Consider the following 20,224-nt stretch of genomic DNA (forward strand, 5'->3'; position numbering starts at 1 on the left):
CACCGATTCAGCCTGCTTTCTCCTTTTTCTTTTTTTCTTTTCTTGTTTCTTTTTTTTTTTTTTTTTTTTGGGGGGGGGGGGTTGTTTTTCTGCTATTGGCAGCTACGTCCGGTTGTGGGTTCATTTTAAGTGCTGCTCAATTCAGAGGAGGATATTAGCGCTGTTTCTACAACAGCAGAATATTCTGCCTTTCGTTAAAGAGCTCCTCTTTTTCCATTTTGAAGTTAGGTTGGTGGCTAGAAATCCCTATCATTAGCCGGCTGCAATATCGAAGGTAGGGTTGATCAGTAACTAGGGCTTTGCTTCATCCTTGATGACCAAGCATCGACAGCAGTGACTGGGCTGCCAAGAGCATCATCCTTCTGTTTTCGTTTTTTTTTTTTTTTTGTCAGACGAATTCGGGCATGAGTTTGCGGTCACTAGCGACAGCCAAACCGCAAAGTAAAGAAAGTGGCATCAGCCAGAATTGGAGTAGCCTTGCTACATAAGATGCTCCTTGCCTTTTAACTTGGCTGAGGCAGCTTTACATTAACACGGGAAACGAATGCTTTTTAGAGCCTTGATGTCACTTACGTGACAGTCACCGAAAAGAGACTTGTCTCACTTTCGTTATGCCTCTATGGAAATTTGAAGGGACCACACGAATACCCTTAGCAGTTTTAAATGAATAAAGGCAGCACCGAAAATGTTAAGCAACCACAATAAGTCCGCACAGAAAAGCCGTCACTCACTACACGCAGGGCGTCCGTTGCGCCGACGTAATAAAAACAAAACGCAGCTCAGTCATACAACACCACCGACTCCTTACGCTGTGGCTGTATCCTAAAGGTCAAGGTTGCGGCAATGCAGCAGTCAGGCTTGCGTCTACGCTCGTACACTCACTGAAAGTGACCCCGCACCATAAAAACCTCTAAAAACCTTTCATTCACTGTTATCCAGAGTACACAATACAGGAAACAACAACAAAAAAAAAAGAGTAAAGTCGAGAGAGTGTTGACGGCGCTCGGTGCTGTGTGTAAGCGAGTCTTTCAGGAGCGAAAACAATGGGGAACTCTGAATGTGTCGCCCTCTTTCGAGCCACGGAGGCAGTGCGTTTCATTCTGACGAGCTCCCCATTTTCCAACCACCGCCTTCCTCTGACCCTTGTTGCCGCGAACGCCACATCAACTCCCCTGCTTCCCTGCCCTGTTTTCCCTTTTTCCCGCGTCCGGAACATCCCCATCCATAGATCCTTATCGCATTCATACCACGAGGTCTCTATGCATAAATGGATGAACGGCGGCGGCCATCTCTCTTCGCAGCCCCGCTCGCTCTCCATGCGCTCCTCGCTTCCCCATCCTTTCCTCTCTTCCTCTTTCCCGAGAGCAACACAGCCTGTCATTCGGAGCCTCTTTTTAATATCTCACTCGTTTTCCCGTCTTTTCTTTCGCTGCTTTTGGCTGGTCTGGTATACGCAACCACCCCGCCTCACGCTCAGAACCACGGGGACAGAGTTAATTAAATTGTACTTTATAGCTACGATGCTTCGGGTTCCCCTTTTTCCCTACTCCCGCATATCGCCTGCCTGTATAGACACCGACATTGGTGGCATGGCTTTTCGGTTGTCCGGGCGCTGAAAAACGCGCTGCCCTTTCCCTTTCTTCTGCGTGTTCAGAGACGCAATTTTGGTAGCCAATAGCAGGTATCTTCCGTTCTTAAAAGGCAAATGAATAAAAAACTAGGTGGGGCTTAGCTTTAGTTAAGCCCGGTAGGTTTCGAAAGCAATAACAGCATGGCTATGCTATAGTTCAGCTCGTATTGTAGCCAATTGTGGCGTACCATGTTGACCGTACGATTAACACAGGACACACATTGAAGTTTAGTAATGTTTAGCTTTATTGTTCATACCTATGAAGACACTTCGGTGATCATTGGAGTAGTGAGACTTTGTCTCCACACGAGTAATCACATAGCCATCAGACTGTAGAGGTGGACCTTCTGGTATTTAAAGCTCGCTCGACACATTCTACACACCACAGCACTTCTCATAGTCTCCTCGTCCCATCCTGGATAAGCTAGGTGAAGAGTAGGATACATGAGCTCGCTTACCAGAGTCAAACAGTCTTTATGTCATAGGCGATCACACACTGAGCACACACTTCCGAAGGAGTTATGTGAATCGTCTATGAAATTCACGCGTAGCCGAGTCAGATTCACTAACTCTTCTCGCATACTCTGAACGTCGTTGCTCCTCCAAGTCCCCGTTGACACAGTGAAACCAGCCTTCACAAGTGACGCTTCCCGTCTCTTTTTCAAACGTACATCTCGTTCTTACGACGTCTATTTTGAACACCGTTTCCTCCGGGTCTCCTCATATTTTACTTGTCGAGCAGCACGACCCACACGCTCCTTTTCAAGCCGTTGTTGCCGTTCTTCTTCTGTTCCCTGACCGCGTCGTTGCCGCCTTGTTGCATTCCAACGTTCTTGATTGCTGCGTGAACACGTCGACAAAGAGTCTTCACAGTTCAAACCGTCTATTAAAGTGTCGTTTTCCTCCTCTTCCTCTCAACTTTGTGAGAAGTGGTGACAGCGGCGCTTCCACTCGGTAGCAGCGCGGCTTCAGCTGCAGCGCGCCCTGCCTACCGATCGCCGCCACCATCCGACGACTCGACTTGGTAGCCCATCTCTCGCAGCTGGTATGACGTCACAGTGACGTCATCATCTCAATCACGGTGCGCCTTCCTACCGACCGCCACCGCCACCCGACGACTAGACTTGGTAGTGGTAGCCCATCTCTCGCAGCTGGTATGACGTCACAGCCATCACGTGACTGCGCCGTGGATACGCGAAGGGCTGAAAATGGGAGTAGTATTGCTTTCGCAATAAAAGTGAATGTTCTCAACGGAGAGTTATGCTTATCGACTTTGCATTAGGGTTTACGCATCAAAGCACCAGCGAATCGAAACGTTGGCCGGACACAAACGCAGATGGAAGCAAATGCTCACTGTACCAGATATGTACCCCTAGTATTGGCTATTTGTTCTTGCTTCGTTACACTAACGATCAACATAACAGCGCCCTCACGTCTCTTTTAGAAGACAGTTCTTTTCACTATATTTTGGACAATATGACGTATGTGACAGCTTCTCGCTGAACTGCAACGCTGTCTTTCTTTGGATGAATACGCGAGAAACGCGAGAAATGATGTGAAATTTCCGACTCTTACCGAGACAAGCGACTTGGACATCCGTCGATGGTAACTTTTATACGCAGGTTGGCGCTTGTATTCAGAGCAGGCTTTGTGTTAACGTAAACATGTGGCTTTCTGTTTCGCTGCTTCGTGCTGCGAGTTGCTTTGTTCATTTACGTTAGCGTGCGGAAGCGTCGCATTGAATGTGATTGTTTTGCAAATAACACTGAAATTTGTTATAAAATAAGCTGAACAGCACTCACGAGACACATTCATGACTAAGTTAATGGTATGCCGATATATTGTTGTGAAATCGCAGCTTTATGAAAGTTCCATAACGTAGTGTTGAGCATCTTGCGCATGTTCAAGAAAGCATCTTGCATTCAGTCGAGCACGCATCATTTCATGTTATTTTCTAGTTCGCGTATTTTCATCAAACCCGTGATTCAGACTGTATCGAAACGTAATTCAAAGAATCAGCTTGCTAATCGGGATAGAAAACAAAAGGTAACTCTAAGATAAAAATTAGTTTGGCTGCGATGCATCCCTCAAAATGCGCGTACTGTACCATGAAGATGGAACAAAAATATGAACGATGGTGACCGTACTCGACTTTACTCATCGAGTTTATAATACATGGAAGACCAATCATTGCGCGCACTTGTGTCTCAAAGAAGAAAGACGAGGAACCATTATTATTTCGAAGAAGAAATTTGATTAGTTTGGTTGTAGCGTCCTTTTTATAAGTAATAAATCATCCCGTTGAGCCCTTGCTTCGCTTTCTAAATTTTTATTTGATATTTAAATATATGGCATGTGAATGAGTCGACGGCTTTCAGAGAGCTATTCCATTTTAGCCACTCCGTGTCCAGTCTAATTTTTTACTAAAATATAAACGAAATGCTGTTCACTAGTTTGAAATCTCTCGTAGCGCAACCGCACTCCAGAACGATTACAAACACGCAAACACAGGAAACGAGAAGAAACAGCTGAAAATTGGCGGTTCTTCCCCTGTAACTTCTAAAATCACAGCAAAATGCGTTCTCCTGACAGAGCGTGAATTTGTAACCAACAATACAGCATCGGTTGAAACAAGAGACGACAGGGGACAGAAAAGAGTGCAGTACCAAAAACAAGGCACGCTATGAGGTGAGACGCCGCTCCTGTCAAGCTTCGTTCCGATCTGTCTACGCGAAACAAGAGCGCCACCTGAGAGCGTGGGACTTCGCTCAGAATGCAGATGACGTCACGGTGTCACGCGTAGGCGCGCACCCCGAAAGTGGATTCCGCTCCACAGGCGCTGATGGATCGTACTCTCTCCTTCCCTCTGTTCGTGTATACATACTCTAGAGGCTGAGGTTTTGGATCTTTTCGTATCGTTCCGTTTCACTCCCCTCTTTTCCTCAGCTCTCTTTCGGCGTACTCAACGCAGAATTTAGTTTTTAGTGTTTATTTCCACCGTATCATTCTAAATTACTCGCCCCGCGGATTTTGGGACTCGCTTCCCGGACGAGGGAAAACAGAGCTCCGACTTCCCTAGGGAGCAGCAACCCTCCGAAGGCCCGAGTCTTTCCCTTCATAGCGATTCACAGGCTTTTCCAGCAAAGGCAGAGACTGAGCTCTTTGTTTAACACGTTCACGGCTTCTTCCGGCTTTAGCTGCACTTCTTCCTTTTGCGCTCTAAGCGTTGAGTTATTTCGACAGCTATGGACCATCTTATACCTTGTTCTGAAGCGAGACGATGGCCCTGGGACCCTGGATGAGCCCTGTGCGTAGTCCTTAAGACGTCGTTGAAGGGTCAGTGGGGCTTGACAAGTAGTTCTCAATACCCTTCTCTCTTCTTTTTAAAAATGTAGTGATTTGGTATTGGCTTTCGGTATCAACACACTGTAATCACCTTAATAAAGAGCTCTACACGTTACATCTACAAAATCACGTACGAATCACGTGCTTCAGACGCCAACAACGCATTAGTGCGTCCCGTGGAGCTGAACCATAAATAAGGTTCTTATTTTCCTTCATCTTTGAAACAACGCTCAAGTGCATAAATACTTACAGATACGCACGCACGGCCTTCAAGAAGTAGACTGGCATACCTTTAATGGAAATGTCAAGCTGTGCTTGTTGATTCCACAGTGCTAAGTGGAGAACAATGCTAAAAAGCGGATGCAAAAACTACAACATTTGGAAAGCTCTGTAAAAGATCATGAGCAGTGTAAAAAAAAAAAAAAGAACAGTGGCAATGGATGACAACGGAAGACAAGCACACTGTTCGTCATCCTTAGCAATGTCATCACTTTTCCATGCACCAGTCATTATCACCGCCCTCAGGCTTCAAAAGTTTAGAGCATGCATATCTAGACAAAACATATTTGCCCCTGTAACCACGTATAACGTGTTGCTATCACATAACAGTAATAGTAATGCATCGCTTCGAACGTTTTCTAATTCGCCATTACTCATGCAATACCATTTAGAGTTTCACAAATCCTGCTTCCTTGAACGCCAATTTTAATTTTGAGGTAAGTTTGGAATATTGTAAGATAATGGTTTGGTTTGGTTTATTGGGTTTAACGTCCCAAGGCGACTTAGGTTATGAGAGACGGTGTAGTGGAGGGCTCCGGAAATCGTGAACACTAGAAGTCTTTTTCTTGCACTGACATCGCGCAGCACAAAGGCACCTTGCTTTTCGCCTCCATCGAAAAGCGGCTGCCGCGACCCGGATTCGATCCCGTATCCTTGGGCACAGTAGTTGAGCGTCCTAACCACTGCACCACCGCGACTGGCTGTACGATACTGTTACAGAAATGTTGAAGAAAGCGGTCCAGTATTCCAATGCACAGGAAAACCTTTCTTTTACGGTTTGACATTCGTTCGTAGCGAGTAGAATGCACAACAAAAAAAAAAAAAAAAAACTGTGTGGAACATTCATAACTATAGCAAGAAAGTTAACAGCAAAAAACCACAAGCGCCCATAGGGGAGATCTACGAATTTATTGACTTATATAGTAAAATTTTATGACATGATAATGAATATACGTCTCATAACAACTTCCCGGTGTAAATTGTGCGTGCCTAGAATTTCTGAGTAGGAATCCGAGAAGAAGCCCTGCGATGATGCAGTTATCCATAGTGTCTGTAAAGATATGCTGACGGGACACGGCTTGTTACAGACAAGCTCGGTGCTCCCACGCAAAGCTGATTAAACTACGAATACTGCTCGCTGATGGTCATTTAGTGCTGTTGTAGAAGTGAAACTATGTTGGTGATCGTTTCCATAATAACATCGTTGGCACATGAAACGAAGACGACATTTTAGCTCTGCATCTGACCCCCGCCAGATGTCATCCGCCGAGGGTGTCTTTGAGGCTGTGCATTTTGGCTGCTGAACTCAAAGGTCGTGGTCGCAAATCCCAACCTAGACGACTAAATTTAAGTTCACGCAAATTGTAAAAAAAAAAAAAAAAAAAGCGGAGTTTTAACCCTGCTAAAAAAGTTCGGTGAAATGAAAGCATCGTTTGGTTGATTTTGCTTTGCTAGGTTTTGCTAGGCTTAGGTTTAGACGTGGACATACATGGTTCTGCAGCGATTAAATTGCCGAGACTATGAAATCGAGGACGTCGTCAACTACAAGAGGGGACACATGATGTTGTATCTGCAGTCAAAGATCAAGTGGTGGTACACCGTAGGTGGTACCATGGTTAAGCCCAATAGCCACAGTTTGGTTCGTTGAAGGTCAATCAGATGCTCAGGTTGACCTTGGCAGATACATGACGTAGTGAAACCTTCACTCCAAAAACCACCACGTGCTGCGAGATATCAGTGCATGTCAGAAAACTGCAAATGATCGAAACCTGTGGAGGACACTCACGCTCCGCCTTTCAGGGTGCGATGGAATACGGAATGACGGCTCCGATCTGAGGCTCTCCTTGCTCTAGCAAGTGGTAGCTGACAGGGGGCGTGGTCATGTCCTGATTGTTCAGAGGGTTGTGTGATGTTACAAAACCACATAACGTGGCCCTGAGTTGGCAGGCGCTGCCAATTCGAGTATTTCCTTTGAGGGGAAAAGTGAAATCAGAATCCAGGCTTTCAGGACCCTTAGATGTCGACTTAGCCACGCTGAACCTTGGTCACATAGACATGTTCGTTCGGCTGATCAGCTTAGCGGCAGCTTACCAGTGTATGCAGATCAGAATGTGTAGGATAATAGAGGCACAAATTAATAGATAAGTGGTATGCGAGTAGAAGGAGGCATATATGAAAAAGAGAATCAGAGAATCTGCAAGAGCAGCCGGCAGACGGGAACCATCAATAATGCCGCTGCCGCTTCACACTCTTAAAAGTAAACCTTAGATGCCCCCCCCCCCCCCTACCCATTTTTTTATCCCCATCACTTTTTGTGATAACGAGGCTTTCGGTACACAAACGCAAATGGCAACGCACTGAGTGAGCAATGTAAAAGTAGGTTGTCAGGAAAGGACAAAAATAAAAACTGTGGCCTGCCTGAAAGAAAGAACGCAAAATACTCAAAAAAGTGCCAGCCGCGGAATACGCACGGCTAGCAATATTGCATTCGGCTGAATATTTATACGCGTCGATGGGATGGATCGGCATTGTCCATAGCTCATACTGGAGAAGAAAAAAGAACCACAGTAGCAGTTTTGCTTAAGCCTGTAATAGTGTAAAGATATAATGCGTCAATTATTACAGCTTCATTTGTTGACGCCAGCATAAGGTGGACACTGGGCGAGTGGTGAGGCATTGACCTGTTTCTTCGCTCATTTCCCACAGAAACCGTTCTCCATAAAAGAAGAAGTTTCATGTCTCATTGCTGCTTTTAAATATTTAAATTCCAAAAATAACGCCTTAACTGAATACAGTAGCACCAGTGTCGCCAGAAAAGGAAGATAATTTTTTTCCGGTTTTAATACTTAACACAAGCATATAGTAGTAAAGTTGGCAGTGAATTTAATTTCCCGCGTACCTCGGTTGAAAGGAGGATTTCTCGCAGAGAACACACGCAGCATTGCAGCAACGACATTATTCTTAATACAAAGACGCAATATTCTTGCATCCCTTGACATCTCTGCTCGCTGCACACGCAGCGTTTTTAATACAGAAGAACGCGGTGGTGGGACAGTACTCATCAATAAGCCTCAGAATTTTTTTATTGTTTAGCAAGAAGGCAGTGTGACTCTGGTACTCCTAGATTCGGCGCACGCCATCGCCAGAGTTCGCAATATAATATGCAGTTGTAAAGAAAAATTGTAAAGCACATTTGCCGGCAAAACGCGGGAGCTCAGAGCGGCCTGTTATAAATTCGTAACTTTTAACTTTAAATGTTTAAATTTCTCGTCACTACCAAGAAAGTTCGCAAACAAGAAAAGTAATATTAGCAGACTCTTGACTGTGGGCGCGTTTGAGACGGTGGGTTCTAATGCCAGATCCCCTGTTTTATTTATGCGCACTGGAGAAAATGCGTTTGTATGATGTGAAAATATGCATTGCAGAGAGCTTTTTTTTTACGCTTAACAGTTTCTTGGTTATCCCTTTTTAGTCGAGGTACAGTAAACTGAATGTGCCTAGCTAAATGCAGAACCTATCGTCAGGTCATTCATTCATTCATTCATTCATTCATTCATTCATTCATTCATTCATTCATTCATTCATTCAGCTCTAGTTAACGGATCCACGTACTGACACAGCTAGCTAAGCCGGAATCCCTCACAGCAGCGCAAATTATGTGTTAGTTTATTGTGAAATTATTAACGAAGAGTCTTTACACCAATACTTAACCTCCCCTCAAAGCCTTTTTTTTTTTCTTTGATTTGCATTACACAAGCAGCGAAAAGTAATACGCTTTCCAGTTAACGACAAATCCAATCGAAAGGCGCGTAATCTCCCAACCATGAAACATTACGAAACAGCGCTGCGCGTCGCAAGAAACACTGCCGTCACCCAAAAAGCAATCTCGTGCCCTACACTCTCGTAGCGGGCCTGACTTGCGGAGAACGTATCTCGCAAAGCCAATCGACAACGCGGGAGCACCACGGTGACAGCCCGCACGGAGCAGCAACAGCATAAGCGACAAAGACAAAAGTAGTTGCGTGCTCAATAACCGGGGCCTTCGGTTACAGAGAGGGGTGAGGGAAGAGAGAAGAGCACGTAGAAGCATATGTGCCGTGTTTCGTTAGGAGCAGCTGGGGCAAATACGATGCAGCCGAAATCCGCGGCAGTGGATCAACGCTGCTATCCGGGGTATTTCGGCTCGAGACGGGCCCCGCGGCTTCGAGGAAAATGCTTCGGTGCCCGTGCCTGTCGCAATGCTGTTCTTGCAGCTACTGGCTTTAGCGACTTTGGCTGAGCAGTCGAGAGCTTTCCACAGAGTGTGTGAACCGAAAACAAATTTTTATTACGTGATAGTCTATACAGCTCGTCCGGTTGAAAACGCGCCGCTGTAACCCAGAATAGAGACAAACGCGCATAATTTCGTATCAAAATTATGACGTAAAAGGTAATGGAACTGTCATTCGGAACTGATTTGAAGGGCAGTGGACAAGTTTAATTCCCGAGCAATATTTAAACTACGCGTGATAACAGCTCTAACTTTCAAGTTAGAGCAGTTTTTCATCAATAAAAAGGTCTTATACAGCCTCATTTCCCGTGTAAAAGTACATGTCACGATTATTCTCACGCAGGGAATAATTCCAAGCAGAGCCAAGCAAACAACAGCGAAACAAGTTGTCTCTCAGGGTTGCTGTATAAATATGAAAACTGCAAAATATAATGCTTTTTATAGCGCCCTGTAACGCTCGTTCTCTGGTTTTTCTGTTCAGCGGATTTTCGTATACAGTCACGTAATTGCAATACTGCGCAGATGTGTCCACGAGCTCTGAGTGCCCGTCTGTTTGGAGAGACATCACGCGCTCTTTCATTTGTTCTATACGCTGTGAAGCGAAGCAGAATCCCTTCTGGATTATGTAGATTGTAGATTATTTATTTGCTTTAAATGTTTTTTTTTTAATTATCTACTTTAAACACGCCAAAAGAACATTGATCTTGATACATTTTTGTTTTGTTTGTGTGCTCATTCGTTCGTTCGTTTGCTAATTTGTGTGTGGACGGGCATGCGTGCGTGCGTGCGTGTCTGGTCATGCCTGTGTGTATATGTGCGTGCGTGTGTACGTACGTGTGTGTGTGGAAAGGTATGCATCGCTTTAACGGTGAGGAAACATTGTGGTTAATCGAACCCGCACAGTTATTCCAATGCGCCTGTAAAGCGTGCTTTTTTGCACGCACTCTCGCATAGCACAAAGCACGCTTTACAGGTACAGGGAGCATGGAGTTTATGACTAATCCCAAGTGTTGTTTTCTTCCTTTTTCACCAATTATTCCTCTGTTCTCTAATTGCTTATGAAGAATTGCTCTGTGTCCATCCCTCTTTTTTTAAGCCGACGTTTATTACTTTTGTAGAGAAAATAATATGCCATAGTAAGCGCGTAGTTTAAAACTCACAAGCTGGAAAAAGATCCAGCTCAGGCTGTTTGCCTGTCGTCATCAAAAATAGACGCGCTCATTTGGTTGCGATGGATTTGCTTCTCTTTTCGGTTACGTTTTCTTTATCGTTTGGCCACTGCAGCGCCACATTCTGTGTTTGCAGGGGTGATGACTTGCAGAGCGAGGTTTCGCTGGCGGCAGCAGCTGTGGCCCGCGTGGGTGAAGGGAGAGTTCTACAGCATTTCGATTTTGCTCCCGTCCTCATTAGGTTATCATCGTCTGGCTGCGATGCGAAAACCTCGCGAAATCGCGCAGCGCGAGTTGTCATCTCTAAGAAGAAAGAATATGGCGCTCCAGTGGCCAAACAGGAAAACTAGCGTAAATGAAAAGAGAAAAAAAGCTACCGGAAACCATATGAGTTCGCTTGTCTCTGATAACAGCAGGTAGGCTGCCTGAGCTGGACCTTTTTCCACGTGCTCCAATGTTCGCATTTCGTTTGACGCCGATAGTAGAAGCATAGAACGATAACTACTCCCAACTATAATGTTTCACACAGTATCATCTCTCATACTGCAGAAGCTTTATTCAACAAAGATAGCATAATTAAACTGCTCGAATGAGCTTTCGATCTGAGCATTTGAAACTCCGGACGTGTGCATTTCCCAGTCAATTTTAATGCATAATGATCTTTTATACATTCCCCTTGCCGTATTATGCGGATTCCGTATTTTAGTTGCGCCTAACGTTCTACTCTCACAGTTTTTAATGAAAGAAGACATGAAGTTGATTACCCACTAGTATCACTTCAGTGCACTTGTACACCGTTTAACTACCTGTTTTTAGAAGCAGCTCTTCGTAATGGAATTACGTATGTTGCCAAAATAATAATTTACGCCTGGCTTTGCTAACTCCCTTGAATGTTCTGTTACATTTTTTTTTTTTTTTTTTAGCCAGGAATTTCGAGCTGTGCTTCCATGCGCATTGCTTTATTTAGTGCATTTGAAGGGTGGGTAATGAATTGTAACTCACAAAATTTTTAAGCCTGTAAATACGCGAGGGACGAAATTTGACAGCATCCATCGTTACTCCTTCAACCAAACATTAAATACTACACCTCCCCACTGAACCGGTAACCTATGACGTCAAAGTGGCACAAATAATTCCTTGGAGCTTCGAGTTCGATCGTCACTACAAAAAGTATGCTTCTTCGCTATTCATGGCCTGTTTACATTGAGTGCATACTGAGAACAATCAATATCCTAGATCGTTTATTTCGATAAAGGGTAGAATACCATCATTTCCTAAACATATTCCGCAAATGGGTTTTGCAGCCTGTTATTCATTTCTACGGAGAGATGAAAATACTAATAGTAGTTTTGGGGTAGAATATAAAATATTTTGATCACAAAAACCACTGCAGAGTTCAGTTCCGCCAGCGAAAGTTCACCAGTACAGATGCTTGAATGTCTCTTTGTTTCGCTGGTTCTGTTCTCCGTCGATTTTTTTTTATTTATTTAGGAATTCTCAACAACTTTCCGTTCGTAGACAGACATGCATTGACGCTCGCCTCGTTTCCCGTTGCGCAGGCGGCTGAAGAAGCAGGAGGACGAGAAGGGCTTCATGAAGCATGACGAGCTACAGGAGGAGTACTACGAAGGCGGCGCTCCCGGTCCGGAGCCGGGCGCCGAGGGTGGCAAGAGTTGGCGTCGCTACTTGGAGCCCAATTGCCCTTGCTGCGACCTCTCCAAGAGGTTCACTGTGGCGCTGCTCAGCTCCCTCGGCTTCCTCATATCCTTCGGCATCCGCTGCAACATGGGCGTCGCCATCGTTAAGATGACCGCCAACAACTCGGAGACACAGGCGAGTCCAGCTTCTTTCTTGCTACACACATCCAATGCAGCGCTGCCTTCGTCTTTATCCTTGCCTCTCTTGCGCACTGAGAGTCTATATCTCACGAAGCCTATCCAAAATAAGGCTAAATGGCTGGTTGGTTAATGGCGTTTAACGTCCCAAAGGGACTCAGGATATGAGAGATGCCGTAGTGGAGGGCTCTGGAAATGTCTGCTCCCCGAGGTTCTTTAACGTGCACTGACATTGCACAGCACACGGGCGCCTTAGTTTTCGCCGCTATCGAAAAGCGGCCGCCATCATTAGGGTAATTGTTACCAGGCCTTACGTTTCAATATAATTCTTCTTTCACGCATGTTCGTGTGCACTGCTTCGCGCTCGCTTTCTTTCTTTCTTTCTTTCTTTATTTATTTATTTATTCCTCTCTTTTTCTCTTTTCTTATTTCCTATTTCTTTCTTTATGTGTTTGTTTGGTTGCTTATTTCCTGCCACTGAGTTTCCTTGTTCTTTTTTATCTTTCTTCATAAACAATAATTGACCATTATAAATGTCGGAAGTATGGGCCAATCAGTTCCTGGGTGTGACGTTAAACAAGCTTCTCCGTATTTCATTCTACAATGCCTCATTGTTTCCAGCTTCTCTCGTGCACGAAAATTGCGCGTTCTCTTTGGCAACTTATTCGATGTGCCTTTCTCATCGAGCTTTATTCCCTGTTCAGAGGTTGAAAAGGTTGGGCTGTCATCTTGTCTGCTGCTATCGCCCACCTTCAGTTCCTTAATGAGTTTACAAAGTACTTGTGTATGCACATCCTTCAAACACTTGAAGCCGGCCTCATTAAGGTGCGCGGTCATACATGACAAGCAATCATCGAGAGTGCGTATACCCTCATCGTGCATTGCGATCGCAAAGCTCTCATGATAGAGCATAGTGCAACATTGCAAAATACGAAGCGACTGTTTGGAAGCCGTGTTACGGCAGTGCCGTAACACTGAAATTACAGATCCCTGTTGCAACACCACAGAGTGGTGAAGCAATCTAACATAACCATGGCAGCATTACTGAATCGATCTAGATTCAGAAATAATATCCCCGATCGATTGCCCACATTAATGTCGCGGGATCTTTTTATACGAAAAAAAAAAAAAAAGAAGATTGGCAGCGGCGACAGCCATGACGCGCAGCATGTCCTGCACAGGGATAGCGAATTGGAATGTGGGTCAAAATGACGGCGTGACATAGGCGTAGTCAGGGGAGGGGGGGGGGGGGGGGGGGGGAGGGGTAGGTGATGTCAGAATACGCCCTCCCCCCCCCCCCCCACCCTAAAGTTTCTGAGGGCTATATCCTTCCCCTCTCCCTCTCCAATTCCTTTCGGTCTTTTTTTTCCTCCCACCCCCTGACTAGGCCACTGCGGCTTGATGAAAGGGAAGCCTGACATATGTATCTGAAGGCGGAACGAGGCAGACTCTTCGTGCCGGACCCTCCTTTTTTCGGCATAGATCAGAGGCGCCGCAGTTGGATATACTGCTAAATAGATGGTAACGCTTCGGGCATCTGCTGCCTTATCACATGCTGAAATATCGCCGCCACGTCGCACTGATGTCCCTGAACGGAGTGAATAGCAAAACGGTCAAGGTCAAGAAGTTCCTGACCTGGACCAGCAGGGAACTGCTAACAGCATGCATGGTTACACTCAGCAGTGGCGCGGGCTGCACGGAGGCTGGTCAAACAAAAGTACGCTGCTTACGCACCTCGCCACAGCTGTGGCAGGAAGTGTATGTATTGACTGATTGATTGATTGTTTTGAAAAGTCTCGTTCCTAATGCGTTTTGAGGTCGTTCTTGGACTAACCAGCTTTATTATAAACAAGGTCGAATTACATCTTCTAAGAAAATTTACCAACACTGCCTCTGACGCGAAAGTTCTGTTTGGTGCTGAGCTGCACACTGCAGAGCATCTAAAAACGTCCTCGTAGGCCCTCTCAAAGGTAAACAAGTTCATGATCCCTCCTTCACCACATACACGCAATTTTATGTTGTTAAGTTTCACGTTATAGTCACACATGCATCGTCCCATCTGTCTCGGCTTGCCTCCTGCTTCCAACATTTTGTCCTAAATTTATACTATTTCATCGCACAAAATTAGGATGCCAGTTTGCATTGCTCTCTGGGACAAGTTTAGATATTAGTACAGCAATGGAGACAAGCACGGTATCAGATGAAGAGCAATCTTGGATTTCAAGATACACGGCACATAGGAATTTGCTAGATTCGGAGAATGACAATGCCACACACCGCAAAAACATCACCGGACGTATACACAAATATGGGTGCCCAGACAGTTAACTCCTGGAATAAATTAGACAGAGCTACATTGACGTGTCGAATAAAACAACTTTTCCAGGATTCCAGGAGATCCAACCCTGTAGACTGGACGAAGAACTTTAGGAGTTGTGGATACGTGCTACGCTCTAAAAACCTTTCGACGGGGTTACAGGCCACCATCCGTTATGTAGAGAACCCCGATCATCGCCTCGCTCACTTGGCCGTGCTCGCCTGATTACGGCATCAGTGTCATCTATCGCTCTGACAGCAAACATAACGACGCCGATGCTTTTCCAGCTTTTCACTGCTTCTTGGAAGTGGCTGTAGTTAACTCATTGATTGCTTTTCCTGGTCGTTTGCTATGAATAGCATGGACACCAAGAAGCAAAATGATCGCCAAGAGGGCTTTTTTATGACCTCCCTCTCGAATACTTCGGTGGCACCGGTGACTGGCCACACGCTACAATTCCGCTCACTTCGCCATTCATGATGGCCTCCTTTGATGCTAATACTGCATCTGTGAAGGCCGCAAATAGTACGTACCATATGCCATCCCTGCCCATATATCCAGTGGCGAATGTGCGCCTCTCATACCGACTATCCGCGATACTCTCATTGTTAAAACTTTAGCACTGCTCTTTTTACCGCGGCAGGGAGAAGGAAGAAGGCGGCAGAGAAAAAAAGCTGGAGCTCGTGAGATGTCAGGTCGCCATCTTGAGCTAAAGCAAACGTACTAAAGGCACTCTTTCTAGACACCGTCTCAGACCTCAGCCTTTGGGTGCGTGCTCGTGGCCCGAAACAATCACACCTCTAAAACATTTGCATGGATTCGCCTTCATTGTTTTCGGTGCTGGTTGTTAAACTAGTGTACAAGTAAACTATATCGTCGAATTAGTGACGCCTGCGCCCAAACTACGACAGTGGGAATAGTATCTGTGGGCTACCCCGAGCCGTACTATGGCTTGTTTGTTGTGTCTCCTTGGGATGGCTTTCCTTTTTCCAGGGGACGATTGTTAAGAGAGGAAGTAGTGGCGGTCACCACTGCGCCCACGCAGAGAGCGAAATCCGAGCGCGGACTATCAAAGCTCATACAGCCGTTTCTCCAGCTCTTCCGTGCTCTACTCTTCCTGCGTATATACCCTCATTTAATGTCTCCTCGCTTACAATTACAATAGCAAATAGTGCAGGCGTAACAACACACTTGCGAATTTGTGCTCTCCAAAAAGAATGTCGTCCAGGTTTAATATCCTGGAGGTGCACGTGTGTGTGAGAGAGAGAAAGAGAGAGAGAGAGAGGCTCATAAATAAAAAAAAGATAATTTACCCGGCATTTAAGTCCCCTGACCTGCTATTTTGCATTGGAGAAAGTGAAAAATCTGTTCGTAGTATATTAGACTGTCTCCGTCTATGTTGGCGGAAGCCACAAGAATTATGACGGCCCGCGAGCGTGCGTTATCTAAAATATGCCGCAGCATAATTATCACAATCCATGTTCAAATGGTCTCGAGGCTCCCAGTAGGCGCTGGGAGAGGCTGAGACACGCTCCATTGCTTTAATTTTTGTTTTCATGACAAGCTATAAATAACTTAGCCACATGTGGATACATTTAACAACTGTGGGCTCCTTTCGCGTTGTCATCGTTCAGCAAGCATGCCCACAAGCTCAGGAATTACCAGCTTAGAAAAAAAATCATAAAGAAGGAATGAACTCCGGATTGGCTCCGTATTGGCTCCGTATTGGCTCCGGATTGAAGCCGGAAGCCCCAATCATGGCTGTGATGCATAGCATAGTATACCTTCGTGTAAGGGCCTCGACCTCGCATAGAAAACTTCTCCCTCTCCACCCTCCCAACTTAGAACCTGAACATTAAAGGGGAGATTCGCCCTTGTAAAAAGTAACCGTATTTTTTCTTTTAAGCTTCCAGGGGAGCTGACAAAGGAATACAGCTGCCTGCTACATTATTGTTATCAAAGATGTACTGGTGCACCAATTTGAGCCATATAAAGAATGTATCCGCCTGCACTCCGGCTTATTGGCAACGGTCGACCACGAACTGACGCCAGCACCACGGCTAAGAAAAGCATGCCCTCATTTGCTCTGCTCGTTCATTTTAAATTCGCGAAGAGTGGTGTGCTCAAGCATTGTTGTGAAGTGTTTTATATTCACACTAGTCTGAGACGCAATGCAGGAAAAAGAGGGTTTGTGAATAGACGGACATTAACAGTGGTAGAAATGAAGAACCTCAAATTTATCTGCAACTTGGAGTCATGTATGGCGCCAGGCAGCACAGTATAACGAAACAGTTTCCCTCAGACGTCGTTGTAAAATTGAGCAGAAAGGCAGAACCCGTACAAGGGCTCACAGTGCCGAAATTGGAAGCAAAAAACATCAGTCTACTCAATTATTTATAGGCTACTGGAGCTATTTTCGTTGATATGATCAAGTGCAGTGCCACCAATAGCTCGACCTTCTTATAAACGTAAACGCAATTGTCGCAGCATCACGCGACGTCATCGTTGTACTTGTCATTTTACGAACTAGTCGTAGCCTGAGTCTGAGTTAGTGTAATTTTTTTTAAATATAATTTATTTATCAAAGAGCAGCACAGCATAAAAATAAGGTTTTTGGGGCGCAACAAAATGGATTACAAAAAGTATTCAAGTGCTTTAGCTAGAGACAATTTTTAAACGGCCAAACTGGCCACTTAACGTTCTGATTTTCTTTCTCCGTGAGTATTGAATGAATATCAGTCACCAAGCATGCCTCGTTCATTCCTATTAGAGGAAACGTAAATGCGAGCTTGGAATACTCGTAGTGGTCCGTTAAGATGTCCCACAAAAGCCTCGTGGCGTCCAATGCCCCCGCGATAGCACAGAGCCTGCAAGTAGAATAAGCGGCGTTTCTATTTCGGTTCCCATCTTCGCTTCCCTCCTCCTCTTCAGCGGGACACAACAAACGCGCGCCCTTGCGTGCATGCGCGACCGGGGTGAAACGAATTCCGGCTAGGGCGCGGGGCTGCCCTGCAATTCGTCACGCCGCGGATTCGCGGCCGGATTAACCGGGATTAAGGAACAATCTCGGATCCCCAAAGGGGAGCGAGGCCCTCCTGGATTACGGGTCTCGCCGCGACCCGCCCTAACGGTGCCGCAGCGCCTATTTCGCACCTCATTTTCTTCCCTCCTTCTTTTCCTCTCCTTTTATTTTATTGTTGTACTCTTTTCGCTCTGTCACTTAGGTTTGTATTTTGTACGGTCACCGATCCTGACCGTGGTTTAGTAGATAAAAAGAAATAACGCGATGTAAGCATACCTCTCTGCTTCTTTTTTTTTTCTTATTTTAATCAAAATTACTCGACAGAAACAGCAAGAAAGAAACCGTAACTAATGTATTTCATTCGTATACGTTTCACATTTCGACAATGGAAAAGCGATGTGCAGGTCCCCTCAGTTGCCAGAATGTGGAAACCACGAGACAGCTGCATTTCGTCGGTGCATAGATGCGTGGCCTGACCTTTACAAGGCTGGTGTGTTTCATAAGTGACGCAAAAGAGTAGATACATCACTCTTCAGTTCGAAGCCACACGGTCTGACTACCAAGACGTTAAGCCGTTTCGTGGCTGCCGTCTTCCGGAAACATCTGCATACACCTGTATACGCCCCACCCAACTACTACTGGAGTCTACCTCTCGGCAGAGGGGACAATATGAATGAACATACTACCCAGAAATAATGAACAAGCGCATTTTGTTCAACACAAAGCTGTTTACGGACGCAGTTTTTTCGCGTGTTGCAAGACTGGTAGTAAAAAGTTGGCTGAAGGCTTAACTTGGTTAAGCCTGGAAGATTGCGAAAGCAATACCCTTGGCTGCGCCTTGCTCGGCGGCTGCGCCTCGACTACTGCGAGGAGCTGAGCCACAGACCCATTTATCCTCCTAGCGTGACGTCACAAACAGCGAGCGCCCTCTCTCGGCTGCGACACAGCGCCGTGTATGGACTCGCCGCCACCATCCGATGGCCCGAGCTGGGGCCCCATCTTTCGGTCTGGCGTGACGTCACGCGGTCACGTGAAAATGGCGTGACGTCACCGCTGCGGCTCCTGTAAGGACTCACCGCCACCATCCGATGTCGCGAGCGTGGGCCCCGTCTCTCGGTCTGGCGTGACGTCACACGGTCACGTGAATGGTCATGTATGGAGGCGCCACGACACGCCAAAGGCTCGAAGTGCAAACAGGATTGCTTTCGCAATAAAAGTAATAGATGCGTAAATTCTCCCTCGGGAATGTTCGACTTCTGCTGTTTACTGTCAAAAGCGCAACACACTTGTTTTCTATGGCACTCCTAGCTACACTCGGTGCGAGCTCAGGACGAAATTTAAAAACAAGATTTAGCTACGCACCATATGTCTAGGCCACCCTCATCAATGTGTTCATTATGGTATGTTGCAATTGTCCACAGTTGCCATGCAATTAAATGTGACGTCCAAGAGAGCCGCACTCAATGAAAATAAAATAAAAAGGAAGTCCACGAATGAAGAGAATGGAATTCGAATATTAACTCTTGTGTGTCGTTGCAAAAGTAGTCTAAGATTTTTAAACCTCAGTATTGTTCTCGGTGGTGCACCTACCATGGTAGATCACAACGCAAATAAACATAGCCGGGAGGGCAAATCCAGACACTCCTACTGTTCATGTTGGTTTGCGCTGTGGTGCCCCGTTCTAATTTCTGCGACCAAACAACGAGACTTCCAAACAGCAGGGCAACTTAGCTTGCACCGCGCTGTAAAACTTTTGGATACAATAAAGTTTTCGCAACTATAGAAAAGAAGATTATAGGTTATAATATAGGTTATAATTATAAGGAACGTGGAGAGAGAAATGAGGGTAGAGAAGAAATTTAAACTGGCATGGTCAGAAGTAAATGGGCATGGGTAGGGCACGTTATGCGAAGGCAAAACGATCTATGAGGCCTAAGAATGACAGAGCGGATTTCAAGAGAGGGCATCCGTAGCACGCGACGGCAGAAAATTAGGTGGACAAAAGGATATAAGGAAGTTCGTAGGGATCACATCGATGCAGCTGGAACATCACGTGCTTAATAGGAGGGATATAACAGAAGCCGTTTCCCTGTAGTGTGGAGTAGCTGAACTTATGACGATGATGGTGGAAGTGGTGGCGTTTAATGTTATATAAAAAGTCGCGAGATTTTACAAGCTTGCCGTAAGCTATGCTGGCCGTATATCAGTCATTATATAATGCGGCCCTTGCAACGCTCAACAGGAGCCAGTTGAGCCTTCCCGTGTGAAAAAGGACCAGACTTGACATCATTCTTCTTTTGTTGTTTCCAATTCGCATACATCAGTGTTGCCTTGTTCTTTTTATTGTCTCCACCCTG

At 45.6% G+C, this 20,224-nt stretch overlaps 1 protein-coding gene across 1 annotated transcript in view; it reads left to right on the forward strand.

Annotated features, from left to right (window-relative positions):
- LOC146191734 (vesicular glutamate transporter 1-like) overlaps nucleotides 1–20,224 on the forward strand; it is a 163,567-nt gene that overhangs the window by 105,805 nt on the left and 37,538 nt on the right. Inside the window, exon 3 of the mRNA XM_084602236.1 lies at nucleotides 12,253–12,526. Coding sequence (XP_084458362.1) covers nucleotides 12,253–12,526 — 274 coding nt within the window. The remainder of the gene's footprint in view (nucleotides 1–12,252; nucleotides 12,527–20,224) is intronic.

This window comes from Amblyomma maculatum, chromosome 4 (genome assembly GCF_055883805.1).
Source record: "Amblyomma maculatum isolate TAMU_Amacu chromosome 4, ASM5588380v1, whole genome shotgun sequence".
Lineage (NCBI taxonomy): Eukaryota > Metazoa > Arthropoda > Arachnida > Ixodida > Ixodidae > Amblyomma > Amblyomma maculatum.